Consider the following 19,981-nt stretch of genomic DNA (forward strand, 5'->3'; position numbering starts at 1 on the left):
TCTGTGCTGTGGTGGATCGCTTTGCTTAGGCCCCAAAGCCTTGAATGAAGCCAGCTGTTTGGTGCGGCTTTGAGCTGTTAGCAGCGCGGAGCAAGCTGCAGCACAGACATCATGCAGTGACAGCTTCTGGCAGCCCTCGACCTGCAAAGGGGCCCAGCCAGTTCCGCTAACAGGGACATATAAATCTAATTAGCTGCTGAATGGTGATAACATCAAATGAAAAGGCGTATATACAGCAGTGGCAACAGTTCAGCAGTCCGAACCTCTCAAACAGGAAAATGGGCACCGTGCCAAAATCAATACAGAGGTAGTTTGTGTTTCTCGGCAGCTGCCTTTAGATGTGAATGAAACTGTTAAAGGGCTTCCATTCATATGGTGGACAGGTTTGGTATTTGTGTATCTCCCTATCTGTGTAATAAACTATCTGTTGCAAAGCAGAACTCATTGCAAAGCAGAACTCAGATAACTGAATGAAGGTTGAACCCCCACCAAAGTGTATTGGAAAGGCACTGTTACGGGCTGTCCTGCCTTCTTAAACTGGTAGATCCTCAAGAGGACATGAAAGTGAGCGATTGGATGAAAAAAGCCTTTAATGGTCTTTAATATTATTTTGATAATGGGACCGTTTAGGACTGCTTAAAGCCACTTGGGAGTGAACCAGTGACTTACTGCACTCTAATGATTGATGAATAATGAGGTGTTAAAGTGGCCCATCTAGATGAACAATAACAGATTAGCATTTGCAGAGGTGGAAATGGGTAAACCATTAATCTTCCCCTTTAAAGTGTGTGTCTGGACTGAGAAGCTGGACGATTTCTTGCTGTGTATTTGCAGTGAGAAGTGAGGCAGTCCTCATGCCTCCAGAGACCACTAACCATCAGCTCCAGAGGCAACGCTTGAGCTAAAGATTCCTTCTTGCCTTCTTCCCCTTCTCTGGTCTTGTCCACACAGTCACCACGAGTGTGTCAGCCTGGCTGAGTTGGCAGCACTCTCATCTCTGAGTCAGGAGGGTCTTGGAACTCATGTAGGCTAAGATTATACTCCAATGCAGTGCTGGGGTGCGCTGCATTGTTGGAGACAACGTTCTTCGGATGAGGTGTCAAACTGAGGCCGCCTCCCTGTTCAGGTGGACATTAAACATCCATGGCATTCAAAAAAAGAAGGGCGTTTCTTTTGATGGCCTAGCCAACAATCCCCAAAATAAAATTGGTCATTCATTTCATGTCTGTTTGCAGAAAATTGGCTGCCACATTTGCCCACAAAACACAGTCACTGCACATTTTATAGAAGATCTTGTGAAGTGCTTTGGGACGTACTCTCAATGTCGAAGCCGTTATATCAAATGTTTATTATTCTTGCTGTCCGCATGTTGTCACATTCATCAACAAAATACAGTCACTACACGTTACAAATACAATACAAATTACCATTTATATATCGCCCTTGAAGTCGGGAATCCATCCCATTGACACTGTATTGAACCTAAGTATTATTATTACTGTCAGCTTGGCAAGTATGTTCCTCTAAAATAGCTTATTTTGTGCTTTTCTTAGGTGCTTTTTCTGAATAATTTCTCCTTTGATCAGACGCCAAATGGAACTCAAATGGTTTCATTGCAAAATTTGTCTCAGATGATTCAGATGAACTCAGAGAATTCATGAGACTTACCTGAAGAGATGCTTTTAAGCGCTGGTGGCCAAGGAGTTTTCTGGTGACCATGTTGGGGGGGATGAGGGCAGGTCAGCCAGGTGTCTGACACATGTGGAAACCCATCCCCATGTTAAACCATACTCGGGACTCCACAATCGGTTCAGTTCGCTAGGCATAATATCCTCCCCCCGCCCCCCCCCAGTTGAACACTACCTGACATTAAGTGTGAAGGCCCACACAGAGTGATCACATGGGCGCCACTCCAGAGGGTGTCTGGCAGCCAGGGAAAATTAGTCATCCCGGGTCAATGCCTTCAGGTAGAGGAGCAGATAATTGGACGGAAAATTAATTGCATAGAAAGAAATAGCTTTGGGTGTCTTTTTACAGGTATGTAGAGAAATATATGAGATAATTACATACACATAAATTATTTTAAAAAAATAATTAAATTGTCTTCACAAAAATCAGTGTAGACTTTGCAATTTGCCATAATAATAATCCTTGCATTTGATATAGCACCTTATCACGTCTTCAAGATGTCTCAAAGCACTTCGGAATATACTATAAAGTGAATTGACTGTAGAATTTGTAGGCAAAAACGCAGCCAATTGCACACAGCAGTGTCCCTCAAATAATCGTGGATTGAGTTATTATTTTTGTTATTGTTTTGAAGGGATTATTATCCCCGGAAAGTGATCCGCCAATCAGCTAACAACCATGTTCCTGCTGACTGCCAGTAAACAGAGGCGTGTGGAATAAGGAGAATCGCCTGCCGTTTTGCCTGCAGACAGAAAAATGGAGAGAAAAGAATACAGTGAAATCATGGCACTAAACTTCCTTCATTTCCCATTAGTGATTTTCACTTCCTTTTTGATTTTTTTAAAAATTCAATTGGTATAAAGTTTATCAAAGAGAGGACAGAACAGCAAAGTACAACCAGTAAGCAAGAGTAATAACAAAACTACCCTTTCCTCCAAAGAAGAACTAAAACTAAAGAAAAGAAGAACCCTCTACATTAAAAAAGCTAAGCTTTCCCCTCAACAGGTACTAGCCTCAGTCATTCCCATGTGCTCAGGAGGTAATAACACAGTCACTGTACCAATCGGAGTTCCCTGTTTTGATAGGCAAAATATTGTGGGCTGCATGATGGGATACAAGAAGCAAAAAGGGCCCGGAAAGGATCATTGTGATCCTATCCTACCATCTTTTTGATCGAAGTTCAAAGGATACCAAACAAAACTCATCTCTTATCCATTTCAATTGTAGTTTTGGCTAAAAATCTGTCCAACTCCCTCTTGAATTTACCAGCACTGCCTTCACTTACCCTGTTAACAACAACAAGATTGAATTTATAGAGCGCCTTTCACGTCGGGAGGACGTCCCAAGGCGCTGGACTCAGATGCACTGGACTCAGAGGCGCTGGTTAAATCCATGCTCTATTGGATACTTGCCTAAATTTGCGCCCCACCCGGGAATTGAACCCGGGTCCTCTTGCTTGCGAGGCGAGTGCTCTAATCACTGCACTATAGGACTTTGTTGGTTTGAGCAATTGTTTTTTTGTCTCACTCTGCACTTTAGGGGAGTTTAAAAAAAAAAGCGATTTAAGTCTTTGTGTTCTCGATGGAGTGTTTATGATGCAGATTTGATGGGAACCAGGTGCAGAAAGTGCGGTTTGATACAGGTTTGCATCTGAGTGCAGAAACTGGCAGAACACGGCCATCTCTTGGTATTCACACGTCATTACTGGTTGGAATGCTCTGGTATTATGCGGCATTATAGTCACATAAATAACTCCCAACGGAATGATGTTTGAAATGCCGCCTTGCAAAATTCTTCACTTTGTATGGAAACACTAACAATGGTCAAGGTCTGTAAATTACTAATCAAGTGAAACTGGACTGTGCCCAAAGAGAATTTGGGCAAGTGTTCACGTTTCCTTCAGCAAATCCATATCCAGCCCATGAGCAAGAAGCTGAAGATCTTCTCTCTGATGGTGGACAGCGGGGATACAGTGGGTTGGAACGCTGCCCTGTCAAATCTAGGGCTTGGGTTTATAACCAGGTCTTACAGATCTTCGGTTCTAAGTAGCATTGAGCAAACTCAGCTGGGTGTCTGGTGAAAAAGGAAGCCTTAGCACGAGCGAGATAACAAAAGCACTTTTTTTTCCTCCCATTTTGCCAATTTTCTCCCCGCCTCACGAAGGTGCTGAACACTTATTGGGGTTTGGTTCCACAGGCAGCCTTCCAGTAGGTCACCTTTATTGCTTTTGTTTGATCCCAGTGTATGTCAGCAGGAATATTCAACTATTTGAGGGCGTTTGAATTGAGCCCAATCCTGCTTGCATGAGTGCACCTTCCTGTGGATCACTGGTTATGGAGCGGGAACCCTAGCTGCTTTCTCCTGCTGTTCCCCATTAATCCAGGCCACTGAGGCCAACTCTAGCACTCCACCTCCACTGCTGATATCAGCTACCTCATCATAGATGAGGGATTGAAATGCTTAATTTAAAATAATAATAATCTTTGCATTTGATATAGCACCTTATCACAAGACATCTCAAAGCACTTCAGAGAAAATATTGTAAAGTGAATTGACTATATAATTTGTGGGCGAAACACGCAGCCAATTGTGCACAGCAGGAAAGTGTTATTGCTGAACAGGACAGTGAGTTTACCCACCAAACTATTGGGGAACTATGAGCGCACATTCATCATCAACAACAACTGTATAGCGTGCTTCATGCAGGGTAGCATCTCCGAGTGCTTAAGAAGTTGAGACATGAGGACTCGATTTTTAAAAATATATATTCATTCCTGTGAGATGCCAGATGTTTTCTGAAAAGGAACAAACTTAAAAGGCCATTTACACATTTGCAAGTTAGAAATTTTTGGTGATGAGAAATTGACAGTTGGTATAAATGATCGGCTGCGTACATTTTTTTTTACCCAGAGAAACAGGGAGGAAATCACCGTAAAATGAAAAACTGCCCAGATGTTGGAATAGCTGGAAAAGTCCCTAACTTCATCTCATTTTTTTTTCAACAAAACAAATATCAGTGTTGCGGAACTGGTTCTGTTTCAGTCAGCTGTCAGCATTTTGTGGAAGTGTGAGTGAACCTAAGTGAGCACCCCCTGACCAGGGAGAAAAAAACGCACAGGAGAAAATGACTTAATGTCTGTGCCCTTGGCACAAGGTCAAGTCAAAGGCTCTGGTTTGCGGTCACAGGTCATGCTGGAGTCAAGTGGCTGACAATCAGTATGATAATGCTCGGTTAAAATTAGACAAAGGGGGAAGTAGATGCTATTGTGGAAATACTTTTCAGTTTCCTTTTTACGTTCTAAATCGCTCAGAGTTGCTGGCTTTTCCTTTTTCTGTGTTCCTCTCACGTGACTTTCGTGGGACGTAGTGAGTTCTCTGGTGCGTGCCTGCAGACAACCTTGTGGACATCCCTGTGGCTTTTGATGCTTTCCCCAGACTAGCCTCAGATGTCCTCCTGGTAGCTTGTCAATGCTGTCTGACACGTTTCTCATGATCCCTTTTGGCACTTGTCCAAGATTCTGTGTGTTTGTGTGTGTGTGTTTTCTCCCCCTCTCCCTAATGTTCTGGTTTCCTTCCCCCCCCCCCCACCACCCCCACCCTCCAATTCTGTAGGCAATAGCAGCTGACTGCAAGAGGGTCACAGTGCTAAAGTACTTCCTGGAAGCCCTATGTGGCCAAGAAGAACCTCTGCTGGCATTCAAGGGTGGAAAGTATGTGTCAATGGCACCCGTCCCAGACAGCCTGGGAAAGGAAGATGGAAGCCAGCAGGGAAAACAACTGGAGGATCAGGTATAGTACACCAGAGGGTTTTTTTTTCATTCCATTTCCTGAAATTCCACTGCTGCTACGAGATCCACATGCTGTTTTCTATTTCACTTTTTTAATGGATGATTTAATGGAGCTAACCTCGGAGAGGCCAAGGTTCAGGAGTAGGATAAAGTTTATAGCTGTGGCAGTGATTTCACAGGGGGCCTAGCTGGAGCACTGATACAGGAAGAGAGAAACTCATTGGTTTGTGTGGAAAATTGAACAGCAGCCCACATCCTGATATGATTAGGGATTTTGCTGGTGTTCCTGTTCTATGCAGTCTTTGCATCTAGTGCCTTAAAGCTGCACTCTCCCCCATTTTGTTCAATACTGACTATTTTCGGGCATATTGCACAACAGCTAAACAAGAATGGAGTTTGCAGTCAGCACTCGATTCTAATAATAATCCTTGCATTTGGTTTTGCACCTTACCGCGTCATCGAAACATCTCCAAACGCTTCACAGGATTCACTGTAAAGTGAGGTGACTGTATTTTGTAGGCAGACATGACACCCAATTTGCGCACAGCAAACTCCCACAAAGAGTCAGAAAGTGAATAACCAAATTTATCTGGAGATTATTCACTTCAGTGCCCCTCCCCCACCTCTCTCTTCTTCTCTACCCTCCACCCCCCCCTCCCCAAAAATTTTTTAGATTTTTGAACACACACAATGCATCTTAATATTTGCCACTGAAGGACGAATGCACATTGGAGTCTGTTTATTAGCACATATCATTTGAATTTGGCCTCTCAATGGAATGCTTGCTATTCATTTTTTGGTCACCCGGGTGTCTGACACACATGGAAACCCATCACCAAGTTTAAGATTATCCAAAGCAAACTGAGAATTCCATGCATCCCACCTGCACATGGAAATCCCAGAGAGAGATTGTTGGAATGGAATGCGCTGTCTCTCTCTCTCTCTCTCTCTCCCTCGAGGGACACATCCTGCTTACCTAATTCCGGAAAGTATTAGGCGCAGGTTGGCAAGAGCCAAAGCTTGGGGACCCCAGAGTGTGTGTTGGTGTAACTGCTGGAGTCTAACCAGCTAAAACCACAGAGCTTGCCACTGATAGCATTGTCTGGCAAGCTTTCCCGCTGCTCGTCATGTGTTAACTGAGGAATCAAGGGAAAGAGACAGCTTTCTTTCCGCTAACAAATCTCAGCCATTTCCACAATGGATGAGCAGCAGTGATGTAGTGACAGTTGACGTTAGGAGGAACTCAACTGTGTCAGAGAATTGGGTCTGTTCTGAACAATTTGTGGCGGATAAGACACACACTTCACACTTTGCAGCTGTGAGTCCAGCCACTGTTCTGGCCTCCAGTTTACTAACCATTCTGGAATATATTTCCTCACTTTATTGTTGAGTGACGGCAAAATGTGCAATTGTATTAAAAATGATTCTTGTCTGTGACTTTCTGGGAGGTTTCCTTTCAGTCGTCGTAGTTTTTCCCCCCAAATGACCCTCTAAAAATCCTAGTGGCAGACTTCTAAAGTCTAATGACTCAGAGGGTGCTTGTCTTGAGAACCTCGAGTTATTTTGCCAGTATTTTCTGTTGTTCCCTCTCCAATACCCTACCTTCTGCCGAATGCACTGGCTTGTGCTGGGGTATGGTTCCACGGCCACCGGTACGTCACCCAAGTGGGTATTCTTCACAAGACAATGAGTTGTAGTCAAGTCATTCTGACGCTAAGGCTGTGTGCATGGCTGGCAGAAGGCACATGTGTAGTGCAAGGTTCCCTGCTCCAAAGATGACAAAGCAGGCAGACACATTAACTGGGGGTGGTGGGGGGGAATATGTATGCAGCTGCTGGATTTAGCAGCTCTGGTGCCTCAGAGGTTCCTGTGCGTGCTACAGGTATCTTCTCCAGTACATAAGCTATAGACTCAACTGATGTGAAAGAACAAACTCAATAGTCTGAGCCATGCTGGTACTTTTCCAACCATTGGGTCTGTACCATCGGAATCCAATATCAACACAGCGTAAATGTGGCCTCGGCCAGACACTAAAAAGTCTGTTTTCAGTCATTTATAAGTTCAAGCTCCCCTTCGTACCACAGTGTCTTGTTAATAGCTGAACCTTGTAGTAAAAATCTCTCCAAACTAAATTGCAAAGAAGAAACACTTTAAGTTCTGAATCGTAATTAATTTGTGATTAAAATTACAGAGTTCTGAAGTTTAAAGTCTTCAGTTGCTGCTAACTTCTGTTTTATTGTGAAATTATGGTCCTTCCAAACCACTCTCAATGGACTGCTCGTTTGATGAGATCATGTATTGGTTCTCAGCTGTGATCCGTGCATTATCAGTGCAACCAACATCCCACGGAACAGCACTAAGCCAAACAAGGGGGCCAGTATGATTTCATGTGAGGATCCGGTGTTTTGAAAACTTTTAACACTGGGTTTTAATGAGAGTTCTAATTCTCGGCTTTGAGATTTTAAAAGAAAAATAAGCATTTTGTTTTAAATGCTTAACATCTTCTGCTTCTAATCGTTGGAGAAGAAGAAGAAAAGTAAAAGGGTCTTAGAAGCTTTCCCTAATAGCTCAGAACTGTGATGCTAGGACAAGGAACTAAGAAAGCTCCAGGTTTGATCCCTGATCTGTGCTGAGTTGGCTGATCTCAGAGAAGGCAATCGTGTCCCCGGGTGAAGAAATTGAGTATAAAATTGGTCAAGGTTCATACAGAGATACGTACTGACCGAAGACAGGACAGAATAGGGCTTTTGTGAGATGCTCTGCACACTGAAATAGCTTGCCAACACTCACTGACTAGCCTCATGTGTCATAGAAGAATAGCCACTTGAGTGGTACTATACTATTAGCCTTGGCTACATTTTCTCATGAGCCTTGAACATGTGCAGCGTGAGTTAGAGGAATGGATTCAGCATTCTGTTTAGTTGGAAATTGTAGTTAGTTTGAGAAGCTGAGCAGCAACCGTTTGTTCCCAGCCAACTTTGTAATTGTAGTCTTGAGCAACTCCAGCTATCGGCACCTAGAGGTAAATACTAAAAACTGCACAAATTTCTCTCAATTCCTACAAGTGCGTCAGTCTCGCATGCCAGGAAACGGTAGAATGTAGAGTTGTCCCCTGAATTTGCCTGGCACAATGAGTTCCCTATTCCAGATGGTAAATTATTCTTGGCCAGGCAAGAATTCATGAGAGGAAAAGAACTAAAGTAAGGAAGAGAAACTAACAGTGAGTCTGAAAAGAACAGTACGATCTTATTTCTAAGAAGTGAGAGTAAAAAGATCAAATCATAGTGTTTTTGGTACTCAAAAGGGAGTACTTGGCAGTGAACAGTATGGTACTGTATCTCGTTAGAGCAGCCATGCTGAATGTGAGCCATGTGAGCCTTCCGCAGACGAGCAATATCTCACATAGTCAGGTGAAGAATTGGGGAGTATTTACTCAGGGCTGTGGTGCCAACTGCTGGTGGGTTTACAGTGGAGCAGGCTGCCCTTCTGACCTGCATATTGCTTGTTCCACAGAAGGTAAGTTGGTTTGATGCTCAATAGTTCAGCTTTATCGCACTGTCCAGCTTTATCACAGAGCCTAGCTTTCAGCGCTCTGTCAAACTCTTGCAATGAGAGTAAGTGAGTTCAGATATGGGGCAGCATTCAGGTTTGCAAATCAGCTTGGGGTTGACTGCTATACTGTGAGAGCTACTGGTTTCCCTTGGTAACCCACGTTTACAGAGCTTTATGGCAGCTCTTATTTTTATCAAGCTATTATTTACGATCGAGGAATGAATATGACCTGGCTGAGGTCTGTGTTTAATGTAGAGGATTGAATATTGGAAATGGCAGGGCCTAGCTGTATCTTGTTAATACCAGTCTCATTTTTCACTGTTCCTCACTTCAGTTCTGTTGCCAATCCTCTGCACACAGGAAGAAGATGTCATCATTGAAGAATATGAGGCACAAGACTCCGAGCCCGAGGGCAGTGGAGGAGAAGATGATATAAAGGAGCTGAGGGCAAAAAAGCAAGCGCTAGCAAAAAGATTTGCCGAACAGCAGCGCAGACAGGAAAAGATCCAGGTACCCAAGGCTCTTCACTGAAAAAAAAACTTTCCATCTTTTTTTTCTTTCTTTCTTTTTTTTCTGTCAGCCTTGAATGGGAGCCAGAAGCATCTGTCTAGCCATATGCTTCAAACTCTTGTGCTATGCAGGGCTAGTTATAAAATAGGCAAACCAAAGACCCTTTTGGGAAAATGCACATGTGTGCCCTCAAGGCTTTGGCTCCAGTCCTGAACAGACTCCAGTTGATTTTTCCAAACCCAACTTAACCTTTTAAAAGTAAGATAAATGTTTTAAAATGTTAATATCAACAGCCTCGGATGCTTTCTTCGCTAACTCAATGAGTCAATTTTTTTAAAAAGAAAAGACGTTTTCTCTCATAGATTCTTTTTTCCCCCTGTTAACATGCTTCTCAAAATCCAATATCTTGTGTTAGAAGCAGTTATTGACTTAGTTTACCCATGCCCTGGCTGAAAATGTGTGTGTGTGTGTGTATATATATATATACATACACACATTTCTTTTATTTGACCTCTGAAAATTCATTCCTCTGTTTTAACCTAGAGGGTCCCAGGAAAGGGGATCCTTGTGCAACAGCATTGTATTTTCTAGTTACCATCTCCTGCTGTTAACTGATGGAGAGATTCTTCTGCTGAAGATGTACAGTCAGAGAGTTATAGTGTACTATTTTTCATTGTTCATCTTATGAATTCATTAGGTTTTAATACAGTTGTTGCCAGTTTACCTTGCTGTAGGGTCAGCAATGGGAACCTTGATTATTCTTGAAAGAGACATGAAGCTCACCATTGAACGCGTTGCAATTTCTTTTGTATTTGTTAATTTATAGAGCTTGTGTTTTAAATGCAGACCTCAAACATTCAGAAGGGAATTAAAATTCATGGTGTCACAGGGATGGGGGTGGGGGATTGGACCGGCAAGGAGCAGTATGGCAGAGTACAATGTGAGTGTGATGGGCTTTGTATCCTCATGGGGATTGCTGAGTCAATACTTGACATTTGAATTCTAACAGGAAGATTGCAAATTCTAGTCACGGTGCTTTGCAGAAGGTTCCAGTTCCTTGTTCGAATCCAGTTCTTTCCCAGGGCTGCCACTGCCTTGGTTTGGTTCAAATCCCGGAGCTGCTCAAACCTTGGGCTCCATCGACTTTCTTGGGTTTGAATCCTGGGTATCCTTGGCCGCTTGGTTTGCTTTGGATTTATTACTAGTCTGTGGACTCTGTTGCTTTGGTTGGAATCCTAGGCTGCCCATCTCTTGGACTCAATTGACTCAGTTGGGTTTGAGTCTTTGGACGATACATCCCTTGGACCTATTCACCATGGTAGTGTTCTAGCCCCAAATTTCTCCTCAGTTAGTTCATTGAGATCAGAATAAGTTGCTATCTGTCAACCTCTGCTTGTTCTTATTTTTACATACAGGAACAAAACTACATGTTGTAACTTGCACATTGGTTGACAATTCTGTTTGCGAATTGCACAATGTGGATTGTCTACTGAGTTTGAACTGGCAGTCGCTACTGTGCAGCTTTTGGTCAGCTCTCCCAGACATACACCCAGAGGTGTTGACAAATGAATCTCTAAAATGTTAACCTTTAAATCTGTCATGACTGTTCACTCAAGCACTGAGTGTTTAGACAGAGGAAGTGTAAATGACGAGATTAAAGATGTGATGCTCACGCCTGGGGGCTCCGTTGCTGTAATGGGTCAATAGCAAAACTGTAATCACCTACTGTATAATGTGGATCGATTGCTAACTTCACCCACATTTCTGCTTTGGAACTATAAAGCTCTGCACTGCGGGTTTTGGCCTTTCACCTAGGTGCCTCAATAAAAGATTCGACTAGCAATAATGAACTGAATATATCATAATACATAGATTACTAAATCAATGTTTTTTTTGGTAAAACTGCCTCTTGTGAGCCTGACCCTATCGTAACCTTGTCTGGTGTGATATGTCGTAAACCCCACCTCATCCTGTCACGTGGTGTGGAGTGGCACAGACACCCTGACTAGCGACAGCAGTGGAGCGTGCAAATCCGAGCAGGAGAGCTCTGGAAAGGATCATCAGAGCTAAAGCTGTACATCTTACAAACACCGTGGACGAGGCTGCAATACCTTAGGGGATTGGATAGCTAGGAACTGATCAAAATTCACTCTCAGTTTATCTCATCATCGAAACCTCTCAAGTGTGCTCCAGACTTTATTTGCTCAACATGTGTGCCTCGCCTGTCAAACTTCTCACCTCAGTGTTCTCATCAAAATAGTCTCTGGCTTCAATCAGGGCTATAGCGTAGCTTAGAACTGTCAATTGATTTGGTCTTATTACGATGATAGTACGCAAAGTTTTTTTTAAAAAGGACAGGTGATAGGAAATGAGTCCAAACCTTCCTGCTGGTCAAGGGCTCGAATGTCACTAAGCATAAGTGTGAAACATTTAAAAAATAAGTTGTGTTTTCACATTAAATAACTATCTCAATCCCTTTGGAACATTTTGCTTTCTCATAAAAGCTGTGATTCCCAGCAAGCCTGGGCTCTTTGATTGCAATACCTGCCCCAAACACATCAATAAACGGTAGAGGTGCCAGTACTATGTCCAGTTGGAGCTATTATTGATACGATAACTGCCTTCTGTTTGCTGTTATCAAACCTACATATTCTCCATCTTACAAGATCGTCCTTAATCCCCATGAACTTTCACTTTTGCCACAGGATTTTTGTGAGAGTTTTTAACAAATACTTCCGGAAAATCCATATTCATAATATTAATTGTGCTGCTTTCAGCCACTATCTCAATTACATCCGCAAAGAATTCCTGTGGATTGGTGAGGCATGACCTGCCTTTCATAAAGTCCTGTTTTCTTTGAATTATTGCTATTACTGTACTTGCTAGATGTTCTTTTACAATAGACTTCAGTATTGTTCCCCCACTGTTAGATGCCAAGCAATTAAGTGTGTCATTCCAGAATAATGCATTGCTACTTTCTGAAGATAAGGATCACATGAATTATCTTCCAGTTACTTCATAGGTAACATTCCAATTTTTCAGTCATTGCCTTAATCAACTGTGTGCTGATGTTCTCCCAAACCTTTGCGAGTGGCACTCTGTGCTGGCAGCTGGATGATCTCTGATTTGCCTCCCCTCCAACAGCAGCCTGACTCGGAGTAGAAATGGGGTGAGACTTTTCATTCTGCTATTAGTGCCGAGGAACAAAGAGCAGAACAAAATATTCTCCGTCTTTCCTCATTTTATTTTTAGAAATGATACCTATTTCCGTCTGAACCCATCTACTAATGAACCATTTGTGTTCTCATCATTGGACCACCCTGATCTACACTACATGAGTTCAAAGCCCTAACACGGGGTTTGATTGTGCCTTCGCTCATCTTTTTCACCCCCACCTCTGCTGAATCCTACCCGAGCTTGGATGCAAACCTTTGACTGTCCAGTGCCTTTGGATGTCCTCCTGAAGTGAAAGCCACTATATAAATGCAATTGCGGTTGTTGTTGGTGAACCCACAACCTCTGACTCAGAAGCAAGAATGCTACCAACCTAGCTTAGGCTGACAACAAAACCATCTGTTTGCTGGAAGACATCCTGACCGCAAGAATACCGTGCTCCAACTTCCCCAGATGTAGGCCCTCATGTTCCTGTTCTGCAAAAAGATGATTCTCCAATATAAGGTCAGATTTCATTGCAGATACCACTGAACTCACAAAGATGCACCAGTAATAATAATGATAAACCTTGCATTTGATATAGAACCTTATAACGTCATTGAGACGTCTCAAAGTGCTTTCTAAGCTAGCATTCTGTGATTCAACATGGAGCAATAAAACTATTCTTCTTTAGCATCTCGCACAAACCTTTAGATCTTTGGCTAAAAACAATTGGCATTGTTGGCACCTCTGATGGTACAGTTTTAAAGCTTAATCCCACCCAGCCATCTCAACTCCAATTAGAAATGTGCTCCTGATCAGTAGCAACCCACAATAAGTATTATATTCAACCCTGCAACAGTGAATCTTATCACAAACTGACAGAAGATTCTCCTCTAAGGAAACTCACTAAACATTCTCTCAGGGCCTTGGCAGCAGGTCTAAGATTTGTTAATGACTACGAATCGCCAATGATAACTCCTTTCGATATCCGGAAATGCAGCATGCTGACCCAACACAATCTAATCTTGTGGCTGGGTTCAGTGGAATTCTGGTTGCCAGCAGAAGTGGCTAAGTGTGACTTGGAGTCGTTATTAACCAATCGTGTTCCAAATCATTGCAGATCATCCAGAACTGTGCAGCCCGTGTCCTCTCCCACACCGGGCTTTGTGACCCTATCAACCCCATCCTCGTCCGACTCCACTGGCTTCCCGTCACACAGAGGATACAGTTCAAGATCCTAGTCCTCACCTTCAAAGCCCTCCATGGCCTTGCTCCCCCTCTGCGATCTCCTAACCCCCTACCAACCTGCCCACTCACTCCGCTCAGTGGGCTCCGGCCTGCTTTACGTCCCCTGCCTCACCTGCCCCACTATTGGCGGGCAGGCCTTCAGCCACTCTGCTCGTACCCTCTGGAATTCCACCCCGTGGTCCCTCCCTTGCCTCCTTCAAGATCCTCCTCTTTGACCGTCACTTTCCTCCCCCCCCACCCCCGGACCCCCACTCTCCCAATCCCGACCCCCAGCTCAGGTCCGAAACACTGATTTTCCAGCGCCTTGGGACGTCCTCCTGACATGAAAGGCGCTATAGAAATGGAATTTTGTTGTTGTAGCAGCACACAAACCCCAACACTGAATCTGCTGCAGGCACTGACTGAAACCCATCAGTGTCAAAAAAANCCCGAGTGATGAGTTCAGCAGGGTTGTTTGATTTGCCTAAAACCGTGATCTGTATCTGAGCTTCCAGATGTTTATCTATCTTTTCTGGCGATCAGGATACAGGAGGAGGAGGCGTACCCAGGGCCTCAATAGACTGAGATCCCTCAGTGCTGGCCTGGAATATTGGCATAGATTAGGAGTTCGGTGTAACTACGTTCATTTGTCTACATAGGACTAACTTCTTTTCTGGCTGCTGGAGTTAGTCTCAGAGTCAAAACAGGGCAAGTGAAGGCTGTAAAACCATACAAGGTCAGGACCCTCTAATCCACTCAGCTGAGAATGTCATCTGTTCCCAAAAGAGAAGATTTCCATCACTACTTGATTATTTCTACTCTCTCTCTCTCTCCCCTCCTGCTCTCCCCTCCAAGTCTCCTGCATTGAGAAATTGTTATCAATTTATTCCGATTAATGAGAATGAAATTTTACTGTTCGATAATCTGATATGTTTTAAAGGGAGATATGGAATCATAGACATTTCAGCAGCTGAAGGAGGCCATTCGGTATCTTTAGTAATCTATCGCCATATCTCACTCATCTCTCGCTACATGTGTTGTGTTTCAGAAGTACTGAGACAGCCTGGGAGCAGACATCTTGTCCTGAACTCCCGCTGGTGACAACATGTGGTTCCTTTTCATTGATGGGCTAAATAGTAATAGTGGTCTGTGGGCTGCGATCCTTGTTGATAATTCACCGAAAAGTACATAAATACTGCTACAAATGCAGAGAGATCCTCCATTGCTATCAGTGAGCAGCAGGAGAACTGGGATCCTAGGTTAGATGCTAAAAGGCTGTAACTTGAGAGGCCAGTCATCCATAAATATCAGCCAAAAGTACATTTGAGGTTCAAATCCTAGACTGAGAGAGCTGATCTCAGCCGGAGCAGCAGTCAAGGCGCTACATTTGGCCTCGGCACCCCCTACACTGGTGTTGGGAGGGAAATCGGCCAGGGTTCCACTCCTGATTGCTCTCCAGAGACCCCTGCAGGAAAACAAGTGCACATGGACATGAAGTGAGAACAGGATCAGGTTCGACTGCGTTCTCCCCAATGGTCGAACAGCCTGCCAACACTTGCTGTCGAGCTTTGCATGAATAATGGGGTTGGTTGAGGTACAAATACCCAGCACCTGTGGACCATAGCCCAATAGAAGAAAAGGGACTCAGTCGAAACACCTTCTACAATAGAGGACAGGAGAAAATTGGCACAAAAATAAATATAGGAATTTAAAACTTGGAAAATGTGAGCACAGAGCCTTATAGGAACTTTCACAGTACTCCACTCTCTGAACTCTTACCCCCCCCTTCACAGAATATACTGTAAAGTGGATTGGCTACACATTTTTTTGGTCCAAGTGGGACTGGAGCCATGCTGTTCGGCCGTGTTTGGTCTAAAAGTTCAGTTAATGTACTCAAAGAATGCATGATGTCTTGCTTCAAGACTGCTGTCCCTCTCTCCATCACAAATCACAGCCGTAGGAAAGGGTATGGCCACGTCACTGGGGAAGAGAAGCAATGGTGATCTCATGGAAGGGAAGTCTTGGCGACAGCCCCAGTGAGAAGTAACAGCAGCCTAGGACAGGACTGGATGTGATGGAATGTGTCAGGAGACACTTCATTCTGCTCCCATCAGGGTCAGCTCTGCTACAGTTCATTTAAACTGTATTCTGTGTGAACTCCCTTTTGAATTAAAAGCAAACTTGTTTAGGAGGTTACTATTCAGCAGGTTCTCAAGCAGAGCACTATGATAATGTGTGCCAAAGGTAGATTGATAAAGGCGTTAAATGGGCAGGGAAGTAATTCATCCGTTTTTGAAGATATTGATCAGTTCATCTAGTCAAATGTGTAACATAGATACTCAAGCGATTCTGTTCTGTCTGAGTCTCTGCTTCATGTCTGAGTCTCTGCTTCATATCTGAGTCCCTGATCGAAAGCTGCCGTTCACAACTCTTGAGTTGTTTTCTGACTAGGAAAGTTGTTTATAATTAAACTCTTGAGTTTTGCAGCCTTTGGCTAAAAATACACAAGGCGGAGGAAGAGCGGGCTGAATCTTGGAGTCGATGGGAAATACACAGTCAGTTCATTGAGTTTAGATTGAATTAGAGGGTCACGTCCAGGCTTTTAGGATGTGAGTAACGCCAATCGCCGAGTCAAACAACCCAAAGGATGGAACAGGGGGGCCAGGCTCTGAATAATAGGTGGTTTTACATGAACCCGCCTCCTCTTCCTCACCAGTGCTTCCTTTCCTATAGCAATTGTGACCTGCATCTGGCCTGGAGGTTTGCACACAGAACGTCAGAAACAGGTGGTCATGGCCCCAGTATATGCGTGTGTTTCTGTGTGAAAGAGAAAAAAGTTGAAGTTCAGTTGACACCCTTTATAACCTCCAAAGGGTTTCTGCGTGGGCAGGCTGCCAACAAAGCTCTGTGTAGCACAGAACAACCCCGAGAGGAGTTTCTACAGACTCTTCATACACAAACACAAATAAATCTCTCCGGCTTGTGAACCCTGCAGCTCTGTATAAATCAACCGATAGCTCCAGCTCACTTCCACAAGGCACTGTATGGGACTTGGCACACCTTCCCCTTGGCCTTGCTGTGTGCATCCTGTGTCCTGCGCACCACACGGAGCAGACTGTTAATGGGACGTGACAGGCTGCACAACAGCCTCTTGGCTGCCAGACTGTGATGGGGTAAAGCTGAGAAAATGGGTAGACAGCAACGAGCAGACTGACTGTTTCATGACACTTCCCCTACCCACGCCTGCCTTAACCCTTTGGTAGCTGCAAAAATTTCTCTGCGCCTCATTCAGAAACGTGTACAGGGCTGGAAACTTTCCATGTGTCTGTGAGTCTCACTCTGAATCTGTACTGTGGTGTTGGTGCAGATTGCAGGAGAAAAAGCAAAACAACATGTGAGGCACAGGGCAGGAATTCAAGATTGTGACAAGAGGAATAGAAGGAGAGGATTGTAAGAACTTCTTACTCCATTTCACAGTAAATCCTACGAAGTGCTTCGAGATGTCCTTCCAACGTGTTAAGGCGCTATACCAAATGCAGGGATTATTATTATTCTCCGAGAAAATTGTCAGGTTGTGGAATGATTTGCTGGGGAAGGCTATTAAGAGCAGAGTGGACTGGGCCATTCCAAAAAGAATAAGACAAACACTTGCACAATCAGAGGGTGGGGAAAAAGCAGGGAATTTGGATTAGAATGGATTGTTTCAGCATCCGAGACACTATCCTGCGTGAAGGGCACTCTGGTAATGCAAGTTGTTGTTGTTTCTTAGAGGACCAAATACAATAATAATCCTTGCATTTGATATAGCACCTTATCATTTCGTCTTCATGATGGAGAACTAGGCCAAATGGCCTCCTACTGTTGTGTGTTTCTGTGAATCTACGTAAAAAGCAATCTTCTTAGAAGGTTAAGTTTTAATCCCTTCCTCGCGAAACAACAGCAATATCACCCTGACATCCTGCAGGGAATCTTTTATTGCCAAAATTTTTCTTCAAATTAGAAAACAAACTTCTCCATGCAGTAATTGTTTTAGGGTTACTAAGAGCTCCGCACCCACATGGCCCAATAAGCAATGGCAACACTGGTCCATTCAACCAGAAAACTGCAGGTTCAAATCAATCCCCACACCATGTTATTTGAGGCAGTTGCGTGGGCCCTCAAAATGTCCTTTTTCCTTGTAGCTAGAGGAAAAAATCAGTAAGGAAAATAACATACATTTATGCAGGATAGTGTCTCGGAGCCCTGCACATTGGCGGACTTGAACCCCAAACAAGGGAAGCAGGAGGGGACCTTAGGCATGTGTTTGCTAAGCATAGGGGATAGGCAGAGGAGTGGGATACGAGCAAGTTGGAGAGATAGGGAGGTATTAGGGAGTGAAGGGATTTGAACATGAAGGTGAGGATCTTGAAGTCAATCCATTTGGAGACAGTAGAGTCTGGTGAGGATTGGGGAAATGAGTGTTGGAGTTTGGTGTCGGTGAGGAAACGGGCAGAGGAGTTCAGTATCACATGGAGCTTGTGGATGATGGAACTGAGTTGACCAGTGAGGAGAGGATTTGAGAAACCAATGTGGAAAGTGACAAAGACAGGGAATAAATTGTATGAAGATCCCCAACTGGCTTGCTTGATGCCCAGTGTGAAACAAGCTGTATTTTGTAGGCAATAGCAGCAGTCATTTTTGCGCCTCACCAAGGTCCCACAAATGGCCACGGGGTGAATGACTGTTTACTCGGGAGGATTGCTGGCCAGGACATTGCGGGACATCAGCACTCTATACCCCTGTACCGGCTGAGTACTTAGTTCTTAGCTGGTGATGAACAACCTATATATAGCTCTAGCTATAACTGTACTGGCTGGGAATCTATACCCATGCTGATGGCACAAGTTGTTCTGTTTATCAGTGGCTCTCATGAAATTGTGGTTCCCAACATTTCACAAGGTTGTACCTCCACACGGATGGTCACAGGCGAGGAGGAAGGGTCAGGTTCAACTGCATCCCATCAGTGAGTCTCCGCGACTGACAAGCGGTTAATGTTTTGAGTGATTGAAGTCAGTATTTCGGCACTCTCTATTCTGCATTTCCTGCATTCCATCAAGCAGCTATATTTCCACTTCCTGCGACATTCAGAATCTGTTCCCAACTTTGTGTGTCTGTCTGGTGGGCAGCAATGCCCACACTCCCTGTGTTTATTGGGCAGTCCTGCCCCACTTATTGTGTTGATTTTAGCACTGGTAAAACGATGGGCAGGGAGGGAGCGCTTGATTTCTCGTCCGGCACTCCCTGACGTGCACATTGACTCCCAAAAACTGTTATTTCAGCAGTGGAACATCCTCCCAGCAGGTACTGCTTTTCATCACTTAGTATCCACCAGATAATAAGGGAAACTTACGTTCCCAAAAGTGATTTTTGAGCTTTCCCTGGAGTATTCCTTGAAATAATGGCAGGGTTCAAATGTGTATTATCTTTATCCACAGGCTGTTGTTTCTAATCAGACATTACATTTTCAAAAGCCACCCAATATTTTGCCCACAGGGTTGAGAGGACAGACCCACTTTTGTTTCTCTTTAGCTTTCCACCGTTAAACATTTTCCTGTCCTAAGCGTGACGGAGCTTTAAAGAACCATAAAGATCCCCGATCTGTTATTTTCCAAAGCGTTCACTATTCTGGATGTGCAGCTGGAGTGTGGCCCAATATGTCCTTGTATGTGAAGGGTTGTATTAAAATGACACTGTGGTCCCAGTTACATGTCAGTGAGATTTTAGTGCAGAATGTAAAGCTTTCAGTTCACGTGAAGGGAATAGCTTTGCTTCCTCTGGGCTTTATCCCTTAATGGTAGCGTCAATCCCAACCCTGCTGTGGAACTCTGAGGAGGATTTCCCTGCTCTAAAAATTGCCAGAACTTTTAAAAATTCATTCATTGCCCATTTTTCTCTTTACCCAACTGTCTCTCATAACTGAAATTTGTAGCTTTCCCCTGCATATGAACGGGGGGAGCTTTGCCCACTAATCCCATACCAGTCCCTAACCAGTCACTTAGAACCATAGGAAGGAGAGCTGG

The 19,981-nt window shown here is 43.9% G+C and overlaps 1 protein-coding gene across 1 annotated transcript in view; it reads left to right on the top strand.

Annotated features, from left to right (window-relative positions):
- Positions 1 to 19,981, top strand: part of smg6 (SMG6 nonsense mediated mRNA decay factor) — a 146,669-nt gene that overhangs the window by 104,016 nt on the left and 22,672 nt on the right. The window contains exons 14-15 of the mRNA XM_042338403.1: positions 5,302 to 5,478; positions 9,390 to 9,539. Coding sequence (XP_042194337.1) covers positions 5,302 to 5,478; positions 9,390 to 9,539 — 327 coding nt within the window. The remainder of the gene's footprint in view (positions 1 to 5,301; positions 5,479 to 9,389; positions 9,540 to 19,981) is intronic.

Source organism: Callorhinchus milii, unplaced genomic scaffold, assembly GCF_018977255.1.
Source record: "Callorhinchus milii isolate IMCB2004 unplaced genomic scaffold, IMCB_Cmil_1.0 Scaffold10, whole genome shotgun sequence".
Lineage (NCBI taxonomy): Eukaryota > Metazoa > Chordata > Chondrichthyes > Chimaeriformes > Callorhinchidae > Callorhinchus > Callorhinchus milii.